This window comes from Phaenicophaeus curvirostris, chromosome 1, assembly GCF_032191515.1.
Source record: "Phaenicophaeus curvirostris isolate KB17595 chromosome 1, BPBGC_Pcur_1.0, whole genome shotgun sequence".
Classification (NCBI taxonomy): Eukaryota; Metazoa; Chordata; class Aves; order Cuculiformes; family Cuculidae; genus Phaenicophaeus; species Phaenicophaeus curvirostris.
In genome coordinates, this window is record NC_091392.1 from 111,794,215 (window position 1) to 111,816,292 (window position 22,078).

General features: G+C 41.5%; 1 protein-coding gene across 2 annotated transcripts in view; it reads left to right on the forward strand.

The window, feature by feature from the left end:
* HUNK (hormonally up-regulated Neu-associated kinase) overlaps nt 1–22,078 on the forward strand; it is a 58,673-nt gene that overhangs the window by 20,793 nt on the left and 15,802 nt on the right. For both annotated transcript variants that reach the window (XM_069871081.1, XM_069871070.1), the window contains exons 3-6: nt 7,693–7,748; nt 13,194–13,329; nt 15,141–15,268; nt 20,627–20,762. In XM_069871081.1, the coding sequence (XP_069727182.1) occupies nt 7,693–7,748; nt 13,194–13,329; nt 15,141–15,268; nt 20,627–20,762 (456 nt within the window). The remainder of the gene's footprint in view (nt 1–7,692; nt 7,749–13,193; nt 13,330–15,140; nt 15,269–20,626; nt 20,763–22,078) is intronic.

The following is a 22,078-nucleotide window of genomic DNA, read 5'->3' on the forward strand; positions in this document are numbered from 1 at the left end:
TCTGCCTGATGTCCCTGAGCAGCATGTGGTAGAGGCTGGGAGAGTGCAGGTGGAGGAATCACACGTGTTTGCCTATCCCTGTACCTTTCTCCATTTACGTGCTCTTGGCTGCTATGGAGATAGGAGGATGGAGCGCTGCGTGGACCTCTGGTCTGAGCCAGTTTGTCTCCTTTTCTTTTCTTCGGTGTATTTATAGGGTATTGTCTGAGAAGGATGCTCCACTTTCTAAATTTGAGGCAACTGGTGTTAAGTCTGGACTCCCACGTACTTCCCGTATGATGCTGAGCAAGTTGTGTAGGCCCCGTCCTCTTAGATTATGTAGTCACATAGTAGGAGCTAGACACCTGAATACTTTTGAGGATCTGGGTCTTAATTTGCTTGACTGCAATGACTCTGTAAAAGATGGAGAGCTGTTGTACACACTCGTCCACTGCTGTGCAGGCAGCTGGCAACCTGCCTAAAGCAGCCGACAGCCAGCTTCTCCAGCTGTGCCCAGCTGTGTGCTGAGCTGCCTACCGCTGTGTAATGCTGTTGGGTGTGTCTGGCTTCGTAGAACTCCATGCGATCTGAAAACTGCTTTTTTTGTCTTCAGTCTCTCTGTGTGTTCCCTGTGATCCATTAGGGATAGGTGCTATGTGCATATACAGCCTTGGGTGTACTGAGGTCTTATCTTGAGCTAAATTTCTGGTATCACTGTAATATAAATATTTGAGCGGCCACCAGGTCTATTCTGCCAGGTTCTTTATCAGCAGCTAAACTGTTGACCTCTTTAAATTATTAACCCCACAGTTTGGGGCGTGGAAAAGGAAGAAGTCTACTTATTGCTTGAAAGGATCAATTGCTATCCAGTGTGTTCAGAGAGAGAGGAAGGATGAATGTAAACAGGCTGAGGAAAGCCTGTCAGGAACAAGATGAACACATTTAGCTTTTAACAGCACTATTAAGTTCAGCAGCAGTTTCTCTCTCTGAAAAATTTACTCTCTGCACAGTGGCTGAACCGCTTCTGAGGGGTTGGCAGTTTGGCTTTGATTCCCTTCTTTTTCAGAGAGGATTCAAACCCAGATTTTGTACCAAAATAGCTAGTGTGAGCTAGAGTCGTCAAGCTGTTGTGGTAGGAAGAAAGCAAAGCTTTGGGGTCCAGAGGGAGCCTGAGCATGAGTTCCCATAGGGGTGCTGTGTGCTCACAGCAGTTTTGGCCCTCACCTCTTCTTCCTCTCCGCTGTCTCTGTGAACATAAGCACAGCTCACAGAGACTGAAGTGTGAGGGACTTTGGTGAGTGGAGAGAGCAAGCAACCCTGGAAATACTGACATGGAAATACTCTCTCTATCCAACCCTGTGGTGTAAGATTAATCCTTACCCCAAGGGCAGCGTAATCCATCCACTTCATTTCTCAAACCATGGCATGGAGCTCATCCTTCTGAGTCTTCATCTGGATAATGTGCAGGTCCGATTCTACTTAAACTGATAAAATTTGACAATCACAGGCAGCAAATCTGCAAGTATTTTCTCTAGCTTGGCCATTCAATGTCTTGACTTTTTCTGCAAGCAAGGTATGCAGAGCAGCATAGATATGCAGGAAAAACACTGGCAGCGTGATCCAGGTTTATTCTGCTGGCTCTCTGTGAGCAAGAGAGGGAGAAAAAATAATAGTTACCTCAGGAGTTGTCCTTCAGCATCTGGGCTTTTGACCGTGGCGACTCTAAAAACAGACTTCTCAATCGCCAACTGAAAAGGGGGGAAAAAAATAGCACAGAAGTCTGATTCATTCTCACCCTGGATGGAATGGGAATGTTCTGTTGTTGTTATTGTTGTTATTTTTAAAGCAGGTAAAAATAACAGCAGTTTCATCTACGTGGTGATCTGTGGGTGTTCTCATTCACTGCGCATGAAACAAAACACAGCATCCTAGGGCAGAAACAGTCTACTGTTTGTCTCTCTCCAAATGCATTCATCATTCACATTGAATGCGGCAGGACATTGAAAAGTATTCACCGACTGTTTTATTATAAAAGTCACCAGCTTTTTTGTTTGAATTATTCAGAGAATAATATGAACAACTTGCACTGTTCTATAACTCAGGATGAAAAAAAGCCCAATGAAATAAGTTGCATGAAATTTGATTACATTATTTGATTAGTATTACTCATTAAGCTTCATGACTTACAGTCAAGTCTTGGCATGACATAAAACCACTCTGATCTTTGGATAAGAGCTGGGACCCAGAATTCAATTGAAATGCTTCTGTTAAGAGGCACTGATGTGCAAACAGCCTGAAATTAAAAAAAAAAACTGCAAGAAACCTAATTTTATTTAGAGAGGTTAAAAACCCCAAACCTCATGTTTGACTGTTTAGATGTATCTTAAGTTATAAATATTTCATCCCCTGTGATGGATGAAGGCTGCAAGTTCCCGAGTGCAGGAGCTGAATCTTTGTTGGGGGGTGTCCAGGGTTCAGAACTCCTTGGCCACTCACTGAAAAAAGAAATGGTGCTATTCTAAATATAATTTCATGTAATCATTTGTGTTTCATTCCTTCTATCAGAAGAGCGGGGTGGTTGCTAAAAATATAACAAGCTCAGCTGTGAATCAGGTAGGAATATTTATCTTTCCCTCTGACAGAGGAAAATGAACCCAAATGGCAGTATCTGGTGAAGCTTTCTCTTTTCAGAGGGTGTTTACATAGGCCTTCATGCTGTCAAAAAGCAGGATGAACAATAAGCCCCTTGGGAGTGTAAGGACAACAGAGAGAATATGAAGTGAAAGCCTTGGTGCTTGCCACTGTGTCCCACAGGAAATTCTCAACAAGCCTTTTAAAGAAATTTTAACAAAATTCAATCCCATTCAGTGCAATTACTGTCAGGATGTCAAAGAAAAGAATTTAATAATATATTGGTAGCAAAGATAGCTTTCTGTATTCCCCCTTTTTCTTTCTTCGTGGCAGCATATTCATACCTGCCACTGCCATTTTGTAATTAAAAGCAGAGCAGGAGTTTGAAAGACACAAAACCCCCTGAGGTTTTGAGCAGAGTTTATCTATTTTTCCCTGATCTCTTTCCCTAGCAGAGTAAGGTGGTGCCGAATGATGCAGTTGCTCAGGGTGCTACAGCATTCCTGCCTGGGTACCTGCTGCTTTGACATGTTGGCTTTGATAACTTCCATCCTATTAATTTTAAGTACTCTGGCTGCTGATGCAATATTTATGACAGATCCTGCACTACAGAACGAAGTCTCCTTTTGAAGTGCAAAGCTGGTTTGTCTTTCTATTTTATGTCAGATTTCTAAATTACCTTCGGGCATTCTCTCCTGGAGTACTCTGCTGTAAACAAACTAAACATTGTTTTAGTGAGCACAATGGACTGAATTCCTCTTCTACAGAGGCAGCTGCATTGAATTCAGTGATATCATGTCTGATGAAAGTGTCAGGCTTAGGAAATAATATTTTGATAACAAACCCTTTGATGATGAACCCAAATCTCTTCAACCTTCCCAGCTCACTTCAAGCTCTTGTGTGGGGCTGGAAAGTTGGCTTGCGGGTTGGTAGTTAAGGAGTAATTTTTCATGATGCTGTTGTTATTAAAAGTAAGATGCAGGAGACAGCAGCTGACCAATGCTGCTTTGCAGCAGCTTGCTAGTAAAATCTTCCTTCTCATCCCTCCTCCCCTAGACAAGAAAGAACATGTGAAATGCAAAAACTTCGATTTCGCTGTCTGATGGCACCGAATAAGCTTCTTTCAAAAGCATGCTGAGCTGCCAGCTGAAGCCTGGCGTATCAGGCTCATGTTGCTTGGTGGAATCACTGGCTGAAGTTGGGGTTCCCAAAGTGGTCTGTGAAGCTCTAAGCAAAGCCAGAGAAAGATCAGCACCATCCACAGAAGAAAAAAATCCCAAATAAACCATCCCATGAAGCAGGCGTATTTTCAAATACAGGGAATGATGACTGCATGCTACTAGCTTTGCATGCTGACAAGGCATAAATATATGCTGATTCTTCTCATTGTGGTAATGCAGTTTGATCTCTTGAGTGTCTTCATTATTCATAGATTTGACTAATGTGTACCATAGTTAGACTCTCCCATGTCATGGAACTAAGCCCTCAGAAAAAGGTAAAAGTTTTTGTTCTGGTATTCAGTCACTGAGTTTGTGCTCTGATACTTTGAAGTTTTTCAACAATGAATGCCAAAAATTTGCTTAAGAGTTAAAAATAATAATCCTTTAGTCTAATTTCCGGAGGTGCCAGGACAGCAAGGAACAAGATCAGGTTTGTCTCCAGTAGGGAAACTCAAGGTCTCCAGCAACTGTGTCTCTTCTTCCTCCCTCAGTCCCACGCAGTGTGGAGTGTGCTGCTGGGTGTGTAAGGGAGTTCTCGCCCAGCCTTTCCAGCTGCAAAGCAGCTACATCCATCTTCAGCAACCTGTCAAGAAGTCCAAGCCATGTGCATAATTATGAGAATCCTTGAGTCTGCAGGGACCAGCATGTGTACCTGATGTGTTCAATGCTTTGGGTCTTCCCGTTGACTTCAAGAAGGATTCAAGTGCTGGGTCATAGTAGTTTAGTAGTATAGTAGTATAGTAAAGTGCATAAAATTCAGGGTTCCTTAGCACTTTCAGGTGCAATAGTGCTACTTTTTCCATTCCATTCCATTCCATTCCATTCCATTCCATTCCATTCCATCCCAAACATTGAGACAAAGCAGCAACTTGGATAAGCGCCTCTTTGTAAAAAATAATTAATGTTTCAATTGGACAGAACTGACATAATAAGAAAGCATTGAGGAACCTTGGAGAAATGGTCCTATCTCTCTGTAGGGTGAGCAGATATGTAATTGGATTGTACCACTGCACTTTTTGTTTTAAAGAGTGTAATTTGGTGCATTATGTAAGTCTCTTAAAGTATTCACTGCATAACCCTTCTCTCTGATGGATGTGGATCTTGTCCAGACACGCAGGCACAGGTTGGTTTAATCTGGGTATTTTTGGTTTGATTTCATCCGGCTTTTGCTTCACTTTCCTAGGGCTGGTTCAAGTGGAACTTTCTTGTTAGGTTGTATCAAGGAGTAAAAACCTGTTGTTCTAGCTCCTGGTGTCAAACCAAAAAGACTGCTTTCATATTGACATGATTAACAGAAGTATGGTGCATATGGACTGTTAAATCAGTTACCACTTACCAGCAAAACTGATCAGAATAGACTTTTGGGTAAATATCTTTAATTATCCAAGTCTGATTGTACTCTACAGTGAGGCTATATTTAAATTTTGGATATTTTTCCTCTGATAGCTTTAAAATGCCCTGTAACATTTACCTTTAGCTTTATTTTTTTAACCTCGAATCCTTTTAAATACCTTTTCTTGTGTTTATTTTTAGCCATCCTGTCTCTCATTTATTATTCTAATTGCCTGTGTGTCTTGTCTCCTCAGCTAATAGCTTTCATCCTTGTGTTCTTATGCTTTTATTTTTAAGTCTTACCTCTTCTTGGCTAATATTTAATATACTCAGTTTCCTAGTGGCGTTTGTCCTCGCTTTGAGATGTCATACTGAGCATTGCAGTGTATGACCTGAAGCCCCATGTGCTTCTGTTGATTTGACTTTAGTTTTAGTTTTTGAGGGATTTCTTGGTTTTTTTCCCTCTTTCCATAGTGTTTTCTGGCAGTCTCCCCTGTTAAATTCCCAGCCCCGGTGTCTTCCTAGAGGCCAGTCGCACTGTCTGTGAAAACCTCCACCTGCAAGCAATAAAGACGTGAGACATGAAGAAATAAGCCCTTTTTTGGCAGAAGAGGGAAGCAGAAGTGGGTTGATCTGGATCCATCTGGCAGGGCACGTCCTCCTTGTACCAAGACATTTCTCGGCGATGGCAGCTGCCCTACAAGGGAAGCTCCTTTTGGAGCATGCAGGGCGGTGGTTCTGCAGCGCTGTCGCAGCACATGAAATCTCCCACGGATGGGGAGGGTGCTGTGGGTGCCAGTTAGGTTCATGGGGTGCGTGGCCTGAAGCCGGTGCTCACCTCTCAGGCTGGTGTGTTATTGACTGAGTTATGTTGCTTCTCTGCAAAGAGGAGTGGTGCAGAAGGCATCTCTCCTCAGCAAGTGTTCAGCTGGACACCCTAGAAAGCCTGGATGTCACCTTGGAATACCTGAAATTTGTAAAATAATCTCCTTCAGTAGATTTATGTAGTATTTCCCCTATTTCTTTTCACATATGAAGCAAGGAAAATCTGCAATAAATGCTCACTGCGGTGTGGAAACATCTGTTTGGGCAATGTCCTTGTGGTCCTATTGATGAAGTGAGTGGCGTCCTATCTGCAAGTACTCTTCTGCCTCAGGTTTATTTGAACCACAGCATGGAGAGGAACATTTTAAAAAAGACTTGGAGTTGGTCACAACAATTTATTTTTCTTTCCTAGATCCTTTCTTGTGGAAGTACTTTTTTTGGTTTGGTTGGTTTACTTGTCTTGTTTTATTAAGTTTAAATCTTCATCTGTAATAGAAGCATCCTTCATTACTCCCTGTGCTTTACCAAGGCAAAATACCATGGATGTCTCAGACTTCCCATAATTATAGCTGATGGCTTTATTACCCAGATTTTTCCAAAGCATGCTGGGAGAAGCATCACTGCCTGAGCTATTGGTATCCTGGCATGCTAACTGTTAGAAGTATTTTATATCTGGATGGGAGAAACATTCTTGTGATGAAGAATGATAGAAACCAAATGGTAGAAGTCACAGACAAGTCACGTAACAATCTAAATGATTTTTTCATGTTATACTTAATGCATAGTCTGTACAGTTTGGGGGTTTTGGGGTGGTTTTGTGTGTGTGTAATCTCGGGGTTATTTTTCGTGGGTGGAATGAGATTTAGGAAAGCACAACCATATTCTTAAATGATGAATGGGCACGTGTAAAGTGGATGATGTGCTGACATACACGTCAGAAAGAGGGTTAGTCATCTTGTAGAATGAGACCACTTTCATTTTATCCTCCCTTTCCTAGAACTGGTCCAGGCCCGATCTGTGCTGTGGCTCTGTGGGGTTTGGCAGGGTGGCACAGTAGACAAAGCAATAACATGGCACTCAGAAAACTCAACGTGGCTTCTTCTTTCAGCTTTGTTACTGGCTTTGTGGATGGCATTGGGCAAGTAATTTCAAACCCTCAGCCTCAATTTTCACCTCTGGTGTACAGGAATACTGATGCTGACCACCTCTGTAGGGAGTTTGAGTGCTTCACCCCAGTGAAGGTTGGTTCTGGTCTCCCATGTAGACAGTAGCAGAAGGCAGACATTTGATACCTCAAATCTCTGCAGAAGCACGTTTATTCTTCAGCTAGAGCAAGTGAAGAGCCCTTGGCTGTGAAAAGTAATGAGAAAGTGACCTTCAATTCCAAAAACATATGTTTGAAATGTTCCCAGTGTATAAGGTTTTTGCAAACTTTTAAGTAAGTGAGAAAAAGAACCTGCTTAATTACAGGATATACTGACAAATGTTTATAAAGTTATTTTGTACCTGTGAAACTGTATATGAAAGCACTGGTAATTTTGGAGGGGAGACAATGCACAGGGCTTTCTGCTTGGAATGTGGAACTGTGTATGCTGCTTTCATTATGTGCATTATTATACATGAATCTTGTAAATACACAGATGAGAGTGATGGGAAGCTGCTTCATTATTTTGGAGGCTCACTCAAAATATTTTATTTCTTTCAGAGACTTGAAGATAGAAAATCTGTTGCTAGATGAAGACAACAATATCAAGCTTATTGGTATGAAACCAGTTTGTCAATTCCAGTAATTAAAATTGGTAGTTTTATACAGAGTTTTTGAGACTTCATCAGCCTTCATGTGACAACTGCTAATGTTGCTGCAGAGAGGAGCTGAGAGAATATAGATAGCAATCAAGCTGTTCCTGACAGCATCTTGTGAAAAAAGTGTTCCAAATAATTCAGCTTTAACTGGGTATGGGCATAATCCTTCATCTTTTAACCAACAGTTTTCATCTGCAAATCGAGAACTTTAAAAAGAATTAAAGAATTGGCATCACAGAAGTAATTTATTTTATTTTATTATCTTGATAATTTCTTATTTACTAAGGGTTGGATTCTGCCCCCATATGCACATGCTTCTGCTGAAGTCAGTGGGAGTTACACACATTTTTAGCAGCTGGCAAAAATTGATCCTATATTTATATTTGTTACATTTGCTTCCAGCACCCAATACGAAATTGGTTTAGAGGGCTGTTAAAATATGAAAAAGATCAATGATAGAGTCTTCATTGTATTTGGGTATCAGTTGTACGGAGAGCTTGATTCATTGAAGTTATGCAGACATTCTAGATTAATCATCAGCGGATATAGTCTCTCATTGCCTTTGCGTAACTCCCACTAATGTTAATGTGGGCATTGAAAAGAAAGTATGCCCTTCATAAAAAAAGTCGCAAATGTCTGTTTATATTTATCTCCACGCTTACCCTTTTGCCTACAGCAGTGTCTGTGGTTGCAGACTTAAAAACTCGACTGGCTTTGTTTCATCAGAAGGTCTCAAGATCCGGAAAGTGTTGAAAAACACTTAACATTCAGGTCAAATGGACATTCTTGTAACGTATAAAGCACATGCATCTCCAAACAAACAAGAGAAGGATGGTTAGTGAAATCTGAAATATTCAAAGTTTACTTAAGGAATTCAACCCTTGGAAATACTACCAGGACTTTTAGTCATTGCTCTGTAGCAAATCAACTGACTCTGGGAAAATAATAGCAAAAGAGAACTCTGCATTACCTCAGCTACGGGTCAAGAGGAGACCGATATGTTACCATGAATCATTCATCAGTAATGATGGATACCACCCGTTATCTTGATTTAGCCAGATAAGTGAGACCAGATGGTTTGCAACAGTGCTGTATGAACACCTGATAGATTTAAAGAATTTCTATAACTTTCTTGGAGTTTGATTACACAACTGTATGTGAACTGACATCCGAACCCAGGCCTAATCAGATGATACGTGTACAGTTAAAACTCGCACGCCAAAAAATTACTTCAGAACTGTTCCTGCAGCTTCATTTTCTTCGGTTATGTAGAAAGGTCTCCTCGCAGGGGGTGGTGTGGGAAGAATAGACAAAAGAGACAGTTTGATCTCCCATAGCCTTGCTAGTGTTGAAATAAATTGTCCTTAGGTTTGCAGCGTGATGCTTTGAGCAAAGCAGATTGTACACAGTATGTATTTGAAAACAAAGCAATTAAATCCCACTGTCCAACTGGGTATGTTATAGAAAAATAAAGGTTGCTTTATTAGTAATAATTTTGCTGTAAGTAAAACCAGATTTAACATTGCAGTCAGCTCAGGCTGTATGTCACTAGTGGTGCTGGTGAGCTCTGGCTGTTCACCCTGAAGAAGTGGTGCTTCTGTTCTTAGTGCTCTGTCTACTGTGCTTGCTTTGAAAACTGGCTTTAGGTCCCTGGGCCACCTTTCCTCACCGATACCTATTTTCCAGGTGGTAGCAGAAGTAGTACTTGAACTGCCACGCAGCTTTCCATTGCCACCAGCTTTTCCCAGGAAAAAGAAAAGTTTACAGCACTCATCTTTGGCTGGTAGAATAGACCAGATGATTTATAGACCAGATAATTTAGTTTCCTTCCTCCTCCCTGCCTGTTTCCTCACTCACATTCAGCACTTAATACAATGTTTTATGTAGTCTGTCTTTCTAGAAATGAGATGGTTTGGTTGTGTCATCACATATCCTGTAAAGGAAGGTTCTTCAGGATTGAAGAACATGTGTTGAGGAACTATGTGCTGTTTTTCATGCTTGGGAGAAGAGACTTTCAGCTACAAAACCAGCTCCCATTAACTGCTTTGGGGTGGGAGATTGGTGTCCATGTCTCATGCAGCTGCAAATACACTAGAATCTGATAAAAATATCGCTCTTGTAGTGACTGTGAGACAAAGAAAACCCAACATAAAGGAAAAAGAAAAGATAAAATGAAGATTAAATATGTACCAGGGAGCGACATTGAAAGTCCCTGCTTGTTCATGCATTTCATTGAGAACTGAATCCCTTGATTCCCTTTCTTCACCCAGCTGCTAAATGGCACCTTGCTTTTTTCTTGCTCCCTTTAGCTACGTGACAAGTTGGTTCATAACATGTTTTTAGATAATATTATTAGAAAAATTCCCTTTTCTGTGTTAAATGCACTTTTCTTAGCTGTCTGTTAAATCTCAAATTTAAGAATATCAGGACTGGAAATGCTGGAAATAACTCAATTCTCTTCATCTAGCAGCCCATGGTGGTAGGTGTCTGATAAAGGTTTGTTGAAGAGCCCCTCACAGGCCATGTGAAGTCCTTGACATCCTGCTTAAGGACCTGTGGCTCCTAAAGGATCCTGCCGATATACAGCTCTGCTGAGCTCTGTGGAGCTCTGCTGGTCAAACCGGTCTACAAACTTGGCGCTAAGGCTTCTGTTAGTAAATAACTCTTTTGCTATTCCAACTGTCACAGCTTCAGACATAGCCATATATCCATAGCCTACTGTTGATTTCCTGGAGGCGTTAGAGTAGTAGCGTAATGCGATACTTCGATACTATGAACAGTGGGGGTGGTGGAATTTCCATGTCATAATATTTACTTTGGAAAACCAAGTGTGGCCTTTGATCTGAATTCTGTAATTAGCTCAGCTTATTGAAAGGAAGCCCAAGACATAGGCAGGAATGGCAGTAAAATTCTTATCAGGATCTGCAGTGCATCCTTAATAAATATCACGCTGTGATCATGATGTGCTACCACAGTTTTAATAACAATATTCCCATTTGTTTTGCAGTAAAATCACTGTCCCTAAGATGCATGCATTTGTACGTATTCTGCTTTTCAACAGGCACAAGAAAGAGTATACCAGCCTAGATTAAATAAGTGAGCTGAAAAAAGTGAAATAAATTTTTATAGTTTAAGCAAATGAGCTAATGAAAACCTCCGCCAGAATATACCTCCACTGATAATGATAAAGGGATGTTGATTTATGCCATCTCAGAATATAGTCCTTATATACTTTGTAAAACTTTATATTGCAATCAAGTAACTTTGAGGTGGGTAGGGTAAAGGCCATGAATAATATTGTGTGGAGATATTATTTGTAGAAATTTTTAGAAGTATTTTACAGTTGACATAACACATCTCTGGACACAGCTAATAAATATGTTAATTAAGTAAATGGATACTTGGAAATATTTTTATAAGACCCAGGGAGAATACATACCTAGCAGAGATGATTAAGTAATGTCCAGAGACAATTGGTTTCCATCAGAGGCAAGGAAATTGTTTTGATCCTACCTTCAGTTTTGAGATTATTCTCCAGCAAAACCCCTTTGAGCCTCTTCGGATGTTAAATATGGTGATTCTTGTCTCTGGTGTTTTTCTCACTCTCAGAGATGCAGGCAGTCGAGTGGAAAATGTTGTGCAGCCAGCTGGGCGCTCCAGCTCACGTGGCAATCTTTATAATTGTATTTTTTGTAAGCAGCATTATTTTTTTCTTCCGGTTTTGTAAAGGACCAAGGCTTATGTGACCACCCTGTCAGGGCACTTCTAATACTTTGAGGAGCTCCTGTCTGATTTCAGCCAAATTTAGCTAAAGGACAGGCTATTTCTTCAAGTCTTGTGCAAATAAGTAGGCGGATAAGGGGGACAGACCCAAGTTAATGACTCTGTGGAGGGAGAGTCAACTCTGGGCTCAACTGTTGCCTGCTATATTTGTCCTGCAAGATGTGAGGCTTTTAGCCCACCCAGGCAGGTGGGTAGCACACCCAGAAAGCTGCTGTTTTTATGAGGCACATGGATGCAAGACAGAAATCTATAGGCAGAGGATTCAGCAGTCGTCTTCTCCTGACTGCCTTGTTTATGTTTAAGGCAATTTTCATTTTAAACATGCCTGCATTCTGGGAAATTATAAGAAGACTGGATCAGAAAAAGAGAGGAACAAAACAGATGTCAGTGTTCTTAATAGCAGTATTTTTGTTGTTCCAGCTGTCATCAATAACAAGTTATAAATACTTGTGAACATGTTTGATTGTGGCCTCTCTAGATCCTCCGTTCCTTGATATGTGTCCCTGCAGCAAAGTCTGTTCTTCCAGCCTGCCAGCTTTGCCCATGTCATTCTCCCCCTTGCAAGCTTGTCTTGCCTTTTTCACCTTTATCACATCAAGTTGTTTGACTTCACATTTAAGACCCCCTGCAACCTCTCCTCGCCTTCCCATGTCGTCTCTCAGGCTGTGGTTTAATTGCTTTCTCCCACTCCTAGGCAGGGTGACCTTGCACATTGCCCCCAGCTGCTTCTGCCACTGGTGCAACTCTCTCTGCCATTCTTCCCTTGCTTAGTGGTTTGTTTTTGAAGGTCCATGGGTCCTAAACCCAGCTCAGCTTGCAGCCATTCCATCACTGGAGCAGATGAGATTGCAGGAACACCCTTCTCGGTGCCAGCCTGGGGTTGGGTTGGCTGAGAGTACTTGGGAAACTGCAGCCTTCTTTGGTGCAGAGAGGCTGCCTCTGGTCTCTGTTCCACTCGTGGTGCCAGCTTTTGCCAGTGCCTCGTTACTATTGCCAGCAAAAGAGCATCGGATGCACCCAGGGGCCAGAAATACAGTAATTCAAGACAGAAATTGGTTAGGGGAAGCCAAGTTGACACATTCCCTTCCTTGCTCCAGGAGCTGAAATGCTGACTCTGCAACCCTGTGCGTTTGCGCATCGCTGTATTAGTCCCAGAAAGCAACACCCCCTGCCCGCCTTACGTCTGATGGCTCATTTACACAATCTAGAGGAAAGTGCTGAAGAAATACCACTTGGCCTCTAGGTAACATACTGCAGCAGTATGGAATCTACGATAGCCCAAGGTAGCTTTCTGCCCCATGCACATCATGTAGTACCTGGTACAAGCTCAGCTCTGCTTGTTGCCATCCAGTACCCAGTGAAATGCAGTTTCTTTGTATATGAAATAGGTACTTGTGCGTATTCTAAGACTTTTTTGTTGTTTGTGGAAATCTCTAGTTATGTAGCCCATCAGAGAAACAAATTATAGAAATTTTTTGCATGTGGATCATTTTTTTCTTAGGCAGTTCATTGCTTAGCTTTTGGAAAAAAAAAAAGTGGATTTTTTTTTTTCCCCTTGTGTTCTAGTGATGTTTTACTGTATCTGTCTCTTTCATAACTCTGTCTCTGTGCCTTTCACAGACTTTGGATTGAGCAACTGTGCAGGCATCTTGGGTTATTCTGATCCATTCAGCACCCAGTGTGGGAGCCCAGCATATGCAGCCCCTGAACTTCTGGCAAGGAAAAAATATGGGCCCAAAATAGACGTTTGGTCCATGTGAGTTACTTCTCTAGTTCACAGTCATTATTACTGTCATTGTTATGCACTCCTCGAATGAGAAGCATTATTCAGGTATTTGGCTACTCTGAGCAAGAAAATCTGTTTAATTAGCATGACTCTCTGAACTAAATTGCGCTGATATTTTGTTCTGAATTGCATCACTTATGTACCTGCATATAGATTGCTGGAACATACAGCATGGAGAAACTGCAGTAAAGCACAACTGTTGATCAATGGTGTTCAGACACAGTAGAAGACATGGCTGAGGCACAAGAGGGTCAACAGCTTCTTAAGTTTTCATCAAAGGATCCTCAGGCCCTCACATGGGCTCTGTGCACTATCTGCAGTCATCTGGCAGGAAATGTGATATCGAATCATGTCATGGCTTTGAAAGCATGGTTGTTAAAGGGGAAACAAAAGTGGCCAGAAAACCTGTGAGCCTTTGTGAGGTTGCTAGTGTTCAGGCAAAAGAACAGGCAGAAGTCCCCATTGCCAGAGGTAGAGGAGGCTACGGAGATGTTTTCGAGTCAGTGAATTTTTCTGCAGTACTATTCTAGACTGTTCAACTCCACTACCCTCCTGTTGACCATGGACATTGTAACAGTTATCCCTGTCAGTCCTGGAAAGGAATTTGCTGCAATTAATTGAGATTGAGCTTTTCCATTAGTATTGGTAGATTTGCCTTTACCAAGTTGGGATAACAATATTTATATAAATCTCAGTGAAATAACAGAAGTTATACGTCGAAGTACTTTGAGTGCTTGGAAAATTTGAAGCACTGTATAAGCACTACTACTACTTCTAAGAAAAATTGGCCAGAGTTTATGCATTGGACTAGGACTTAGGTCAAACTCATCTTTCAGTTTGACCCGATGGGTCCCCTGTTGCACTTCAAGGCTCTTTCTAACTTGCCCCGCTGAAGCTTAATTTGCAGTCTGCCATCTGAGGGGACTCTCAGCTAAATGGTTGTAGGGCTACTGAATTTTTCACTCCAGCAGTGGGCTACCCAACCACATCAAGGGAAATAGTACCAGCTCTGAGGAATGCAGGCAAACAGAGCACAGTCATTTTTGTAAACCTTTTAAACTTCTCCAGCAATAATGTCCTGCTGTTGTTTTTAATCAAAAGAAAAAAAAAATCACATTTAACTCTTACCCTTCCTCATAGCTGAACAAATGGTTGCTGTGATCACAGTTCAGGATAGCACAGGAGTTTAGTTTCTTTCTATTCACATACGTTCAGCAGATCGAGGAAACAAGTTCTCAAAAGGGAGGAATACCACTCAAATTGAATTAAAAGCCCTTCTAAGAGGAAAAAGAACAAGAGTGCCTAACCCTCTTTTCATCACTGACTTTGCTGGGCATAAATAAGCAGTAAGTTTCTTGCTCTGAGTAATGAGAGTTCACACGTGATGTTTGGCTGCACCGGAGGCTGTGGAGGTTATCTTTGAGTGCTAAAGCAGGACTTGGAATTGTCCCCGTTGGAGTGGGCAGTCATTCCATACCCAGGGCAGCACCAGGACAAGGCTTCCAAAAGCAGCGTGTTTATGCAGCCTGAGGAGACACTTAATTGTGGCTCGGCATTTAGCAGGAGAGTTGCTTAAGAGCTGGCCCAGTTCTGCAGCTCCCAGCTTATGTCCTACACATTGTGTGACCCTCCATGCGCAAACCTCTGGGAATTCTTGCCCAAATCATTGCAACACGTCTTTTTTAATAGCTGTCAGACATTAAACATTAAGTACAGTCGCTAAAACCTAAGTTTTCGTTTGTTCCTGATAATTTTGGTTTTTTCTCTGTGTCTTCTTTTAGTGGGGTGAACATGTACGCAATGTTGACTGGAACATTACCTTTTACCGTGGAGCCATTCAGCTTGAGAGCTTTATACCAGAAAATGGTGGACAAAGAAATGAACCCTTTTCCAACTCAGCTCTCTACAGGTAATCAAGGGGGTGTGCTGGGACCTGTTCAGATCCAGCTGGTCAGAACCAGTGCATTGAATTCTGGATTGTGAGTCATGCTGCCGACATGGCACGCTAATAGTGAAAAATACTCTTTTTTTTTCTTTCTTTTTTTCATTTTAGCCTCCAGAAGATCTGCAGGATTTGCTCTAGTGTAGCTTCTTTTACTTTGACTTCTGTAAGTAATCTAGGGAAGCACAAAGTTGTGCTGAATATGAGAGAGGAATAAATCTGAAAATCTATGAAATTGCTTTTGTAGAGTAGATTCTGTAGGTTCTGTACATTCAGAAAATTTTAGCGTAGGATAAGAATACATGAACATGTTATTTTGCAGTGAAAATTCCTGGGCATTATCGTGACTAGGGTTGAATGATAAGCTACCTTGAATCACCTCACTGTTAAAGAATTTTGTTACCTAGTATCTATGAAACAAAATTATTTAACACTCAACATTTATTATGACATGTGCACAGGGGGTTATTTTGGGACAGTGACCTGTGATAACCTTTGTGTGTTCACAAAATGCAAAGTTGTTACTGTATTAGTATCAGAAATATTAATTCCTGTCTCAAAGCCATGTCACTAGGCAACAGAATAATTTTTCGGCTTATAGCAAGATTGTTATGGGCATTTGGAGCAAACTCTGTTTTGTAGTTGGGTTTTATTTTTGTATGCTAAATTTGTTGTTCGTGGAGAGCTTGTGTTCTCCTTATCTGGCAGACTATTTACAAGGGACATTCCATAAAATTGAAAGATTGCAAGTAGAGAAAATAGAACAGAGCATGTATTTTCACTCGGTACACTAAGGATGGTGACTACTGTCATGAGGGATAAGAGAAAATCCTTGGAGTTTGTGTCAGAAGATGAATTCTCCAAGTGTAGATTTACCTGCATACAGAAGAAGTAGGTAGCTAAGGGTTTTCACACACAGATTGTCTGTGGATCAAGTGAAGTGTGTTGTTCCTTGTTCACTCAGCATCTGCATGAAGTACACTTTTCTTGCCAGCAGCTCATATTGCTGGCATGATGTAAAGTGGTAGGTTTACAAGTGAGCTGGGATGCTGCAAGCCTTTCTGTCTATTTGATGTATTTAGTCCATTCTGGAGACTTCCCAATAGGATTCAGTTGCACAAAATGGGTATTCTAATGTTCTAGCACGTGTTCCAAAGCCCCGCTGGGTAAATTAAAAGAAAGATTATACAGACTGCTTTGTGCTGCACTGATCTAGGTGCCAAATCCTGCATCGATTGCAAAGTTACTCTTGAATTCAGGGACTTGCGTGTCATAGTCAATATTTGCAAGGTCTGGAAAAAAATTTACCAAACTTACCTCCTAGAGTAAGTTTTTACCAATAAAGAGCAGTTACATGATGGCAGCGTAGTTTCTTTGAACCAATGGACAGTTTCTCCTGTCATTGTTTTCTTTCAGTCATCTTTAAGTGGGAGATTTCACCGACCTCACTGGGCCAACTCAAGTGTTTGAGGCTGAATCACCCACGAAAGTCCTGTAGACGACCAGACCTTGGATAGCAAAAAAGATAACATTACATTTGACACATTTCATTTTACTGTTTCATTCATCCTACCATTTTATAATGGAGGTCAATTTTTCGCACAAACTCATGTCTGTAGCATTTGTAGCTCACTGACACCATGGTTTCCAGTGAAAATGGTGTTTTGTTCATCCTGTTAGAACTAGAGCAGCTTCAGCTTTCAGAGATGATGGGAAATTAATGGAATGGATTTAAACATGTTAACCTTTACTCACTGTGAATAAAGGTGCAGATTAGTTCATGATCTAAGTCAGCAGCCTTGTGTGTTCACTGACATGGCAAACTGTGATTTAAGGTGACATTTGTTCTTGCCATTGTTAGGCTTTGGTTCAGTAGATAGAAACTCTGTTCCTCTGCTCTGCAAATTGCTCTGTTCATTAACTTCTTAGGTTTATGTATCTTTTTCTTTAATCAAGTTTTCTTTTTCTGTAAATTTGTATATAGAGTAGAGATCTTTTGCAGGAATCTGTTTTGCTTCATTAGTACACTGTCTTTCAGTATTTAATTTCACAGTAACTGAATGCACAATCCTATCATAAAAGTAGCCAGTCCTATCACTAAGTAAGAGTATGGTTTATTTGTATTAGTTAAAACATTGGGTGACCAAGAGCTCTCAAAGCAACGGTGTAGCAACAGGGAAAATTTGGAGTTAGTGTTTGATTTTCCCATTTAGGAAAACGTTTCTCGTGAAGCTTCTTAAACAGCACAACTATGCGATTATTGATTTTAGGTGGCCAGAGTTCAGTTGCTCAGGAAGCTGGTCGTCACCTTGCACGCATTCCTTTTTTATCCTCAATTTACCGCTTCTTTGTGTTCATGTTCTTCTATCTGGGGCAGTGGAATGACATGGAAATGAGAAGAAAAGCCATCGTCTGTCCATACCTGTAGTTTGGAGGAAGGGTTGTGTAAGGTGGAGCTCGCTCATGGCTTGTGAAATGACCTCATTGCATTTTCTCCAGCTGGTTTTGTAAGCAACACCCGTACTCCTCATTTTAACCAGGCACACCCTCACAGTCAGAGCAAGACACTAAGTTCAAGTCATTCATACCAAGAAACATGAAGACAACAGAGGTCTTGTAATCCCCATTGAAGCACGCTCTGTTGAAGCATGCTCTGTTTCTGGTCATTGCTTGGCTCTATACATCAAGGGAAGTTAAGAGAAACGTAATTTCTCACGATGCTGGTCTCACATTTATCAAAAGAGCAAAGTTTGCCCCAAAATTACACCATGGGAACAAAATTCCACTGAGTACAGGTCATCGGCTAATTAGATTAGTGTTGTCCTCCAGCTCATCGTAAACAAGGTCTCACATAATGAGGCCTTGGCAGAGTGGTTCACAGCACCCTTTGTTCACCAGTCTGCTTGGTGCAGCAGGAAAAATGTTTTCGGGCACAGTGGGCCCAACAATTGATTGGGCAGCTTCATGTTTGCTTCCCGGGGGATTGATTTTGCTGTCCTGCAGCCACAGGGCTAACTGGGAAAGTCTTCTCTCCTCCTCATACCATCTGACAGCTCAACTCAGCAAAAGTGCTGTTACTCATCTCGTCTGCATCGCCCAGGTTCACCTGGCCGGGGACCCTCCTCAGGGGACTCTTCTCCTTAGAATTAATTTCTCCTAGTCTGGGTCTGTGTTCTCTGTGCTGCTTCACAAGCCTCACTTAAATAGCCTGCCTCTTGCTGAGAGGGTGGTTGAATGTCACTGGAAGTTGAAAGTTCTATATCTGAAAACAGAATGAAGCCCGTTAATTTTACTCTACTCTCTTAACTTGGCTAAAAATTTTAAGATTTTTAAGGCAGCAGTCACTGATTTGGGGACTGAGGTGGTGGTGATGGAGGGGGAGAATGATAGTTTGGGGCGAGGTCATGTATTTTGCTCTCAAGCACTACATGTGATTTCTAACACAGAGATATAGGAGGTGTTGGAGAAAGAGAAGATAAAATGGAAGAACAAGTGTTTTTTTGTTTGCCATAATGGACGGTTCCATGCCCAAGAGGCATGACTGGGGGACACTCGGGGCACACAGAGAGCAGACACTTCTACCAGTTCTGTGAACTTCGATATAGGCTTTTTCTCCTGCTTCCACAATATTGCTGTTGTAGAAAAATAACAAAAATGTTAGGGATGATTTAAGCAAAATATCTCACATAAATCAGTTATTTGAAAAGAGAAAGCTTAGAAAAAAACCCAGCCGATGCCTAGCTGAACCAGTAAATACATGATTGTGACACTGTCTCTTCCACATCCAAGCTTCTGTGTTGAAACCGATAGCCTCTCAGAGCCCTCTCCAGCTGATACTTCATCTTTGCAGGATGTTGAACACTGAGGTTACCCAAGCTGTTAGGAGTTGGCACTTATTGGGTTTAACCCTGATTTATTTGAGGAGGAGCTCCCCCTTTCTTGCCTGACGCCCTGCTGCGGTGCATCAGCACAGCTACCCTGTCACGTACTCTGGATGAGGGGAAATGTGGGTGGGTGTGGGGAGATAAAATTGCTGAGGAGGACAGTCAGGCAAACACAGAGGAGGGCAGCGGTCTCACAGAGGGGAACCTGTGAAGGGGGTTGAGGTTGATGCCCTTTACAGATGAGAATATCGTGGCCTTAACAGCAGGTGTGTTATTCTCCTTAAACTGCATATGGGAACAGGGATTCACAAGGGTTTTGCTCTGTTGCTAGTGGAGAAGACACATTGTGGCTGCTCTGCTTCAGAGTAGGGGGTGGCGTGGTGCCGAGCATAGGACGGACACCACAGTTCTGCTGTGGGATAAGGTGGAAAAAAGCCCCCAAAGTCCTGTCCATTTTACCTTGAGAAAACTGTGCTGCAATAATCACTTCGGCGTCTTGCTTGCTGTTGACTTCTTTTGGGACTCACTTGGCATCATCTCACTTGACTTATCTCCTCTACAAAATCAGCCCAGTCTTGGTTTTCCCAGATAAAGGTTTCTTTATCTTTCATGCAGGAACTTTTAGAGAACATAGTTGACTCTTTGCTATCTTAAAGCTGATAAGCTGAATTTAGCCTTGATAATTTGAGGAATAAAGACCAGACCTTGTTAAAACAGAGTATTTTCAGCTCAGATAAGCGCTTCTTGTGAGTCTTTATGCAAATTACTTTATTTCATTGCTCCTAACTGTATAAGAAGCACATGATTTAAAAATATTCAGAAAAGTGCTTTTGAGGGTTTTTGCAAGAAACTCCCAAGGGATGGTTGAATGTCACCGGAAGATGAAAGTTCAGTATCTGAAAACAGAACGAAGCCCGTTAATTGTACTGTACTCTTTTAATTTGGCTAAAACCTCCCACAACTGTAGCTTGGATGGAAGCCAGGAGAGAATTTGTCCTTATAATGTCAAAGGGAGCCCAATTCTCCGTGTCTTTCTTCCCGGCTCTGCATCCCTTCTCTCCACTCACCCCCAGTCCATCTCCTTCTGCTTTAAACACAGATTGAGTGATTTGCCCTGACCTGACTCCAGCCTCTTGTCCTCATACAAAAACTAAGTTTTGGCTAACGTGCTCTGAAACTTCAAACAAGCTTTGGAACAAAAGGTGCTTTTTCTCCTCTCCATTATGACTCTATAAATCATTGTGACTATAAATCATTGTTTATTTTACTTACTGATCTCTTATCAGGTTTTCCTTTTACTCAAGTACATTAGAACATACCATAAAGAAAATGTTCTTTTTTAGTGTACTCTTGATCAAGCTTCGCACCTGTAGTAATTCAGCTACCGTGTTAAGTCATAAAGCATACAACATAACTATTGTTTTTCTTGATTTCTTCACAGCCGCCGTAAACTTTCTACGATCTCTACTAGAGCCAGATCCTGCAAAGAGACCCAACATCCAGCAGGCACTTGCAAATCGATGGCTTAATGAGAATTACCCTGGGAGAGCACCACCTAATGTCACATATCCAAACAGGTACTATGCAAAGTAGTGGAGAAAGCCTGCTAGAGCACGTATACATTGTGGCATATACATGACTGTGGCATTGTAGTTTTATTACTTGTGTGACAGCATCCCACTGCATTTTGGGGGATGCTTTTGGGACTCCATCCTAAAAGTTGTTGAAATTGGGCATTGTGTATGTGTTGCTTAAAATGGCCAAAACCAATACTTTGCATTAGAAGTTGGCATGCGATGCATTATTTGCAGGGTAGTCTGGGGTGCAGATCATATTAATTGGCTCCAGACCTTGGAACGGATATGAGTGACAAGTAGATCATCAGTTCTGATCTTCTTGTTTGTCAGTAAAAGCCGAGCTACTTTTCCAGTCATGTGTAAGTGAGGATATGTGAATTAAGTAAATATGCAAACTGTGGTAAGAAAAGTCAGAATTAAATGATCTTGCTTTGTTGTTTGTTGATCTTGAATATCTGTGCAATGCTGAATGCATGACTAAATGCAAACAGAGAACAAATCTCATGGCCAGTCAAATATCTATTTAGAGAAAAAGAAAAGAAAGATACTTGTGGTCCACTTTGATTAGAAATAATCTTGCTTGACTTTAAACATCTGCAGTGTAGAGTTGACATGAGAGCCAGCCAGTCTGGGTTCTTGTTACAGTCAATGGAGAGAAATAAGGGCACTTTTTATGGAATCATTCATCTGATTCTTTTTGATTTTGCAATAGGATGACTTTGTGCCCAGGAGATCCGAGTTTTTCTCTTGTGACTGTAAATGGAGCCTCAGGCAACTCACTTAGAAACATATGTCTGTATTTGATCAGATAAAACCTCCTTCCGGTATCAAAGCCCTCCAGCTGTGTCTCATACACAATCTAGTACCTTTGAAGGATTCGCTGTATGAGTTAGTAGCTTGCAGGCCAAGATCCTAAGGCAAAGACAGCAGCTTAAACTAATCTTTGTGCTTAAAATTTGATAGTACCCCAAAATTTCAGTCCTAGCTTCTAGATCTAACTTCGCTTCTGCAGTTTACTCAGATACCAGATGTAGCGTGTGCTTGGAGGCATGACAACTTACTTTTGTCTGATTTCCTGAGCCACTGTTCTCCACCCAAAACCGATTTGGTGTTCACCAGCCATGTCTTCGTGTCAGTGCCTGGCAGGGCTTGGTCCCGTAGGCATGCTCAAGCCATGCGTACAGCCAGCCTTCAGTATTCAGCCCAGGTCACAGCTTTGCCAGTGTCTCCCACTTTTAAGTATTACATCATGGAAAGCACTATGACTATGCCTTTCTTTGACCTGAGAAGAGTAACATATCTCCCACTCTCAAAAT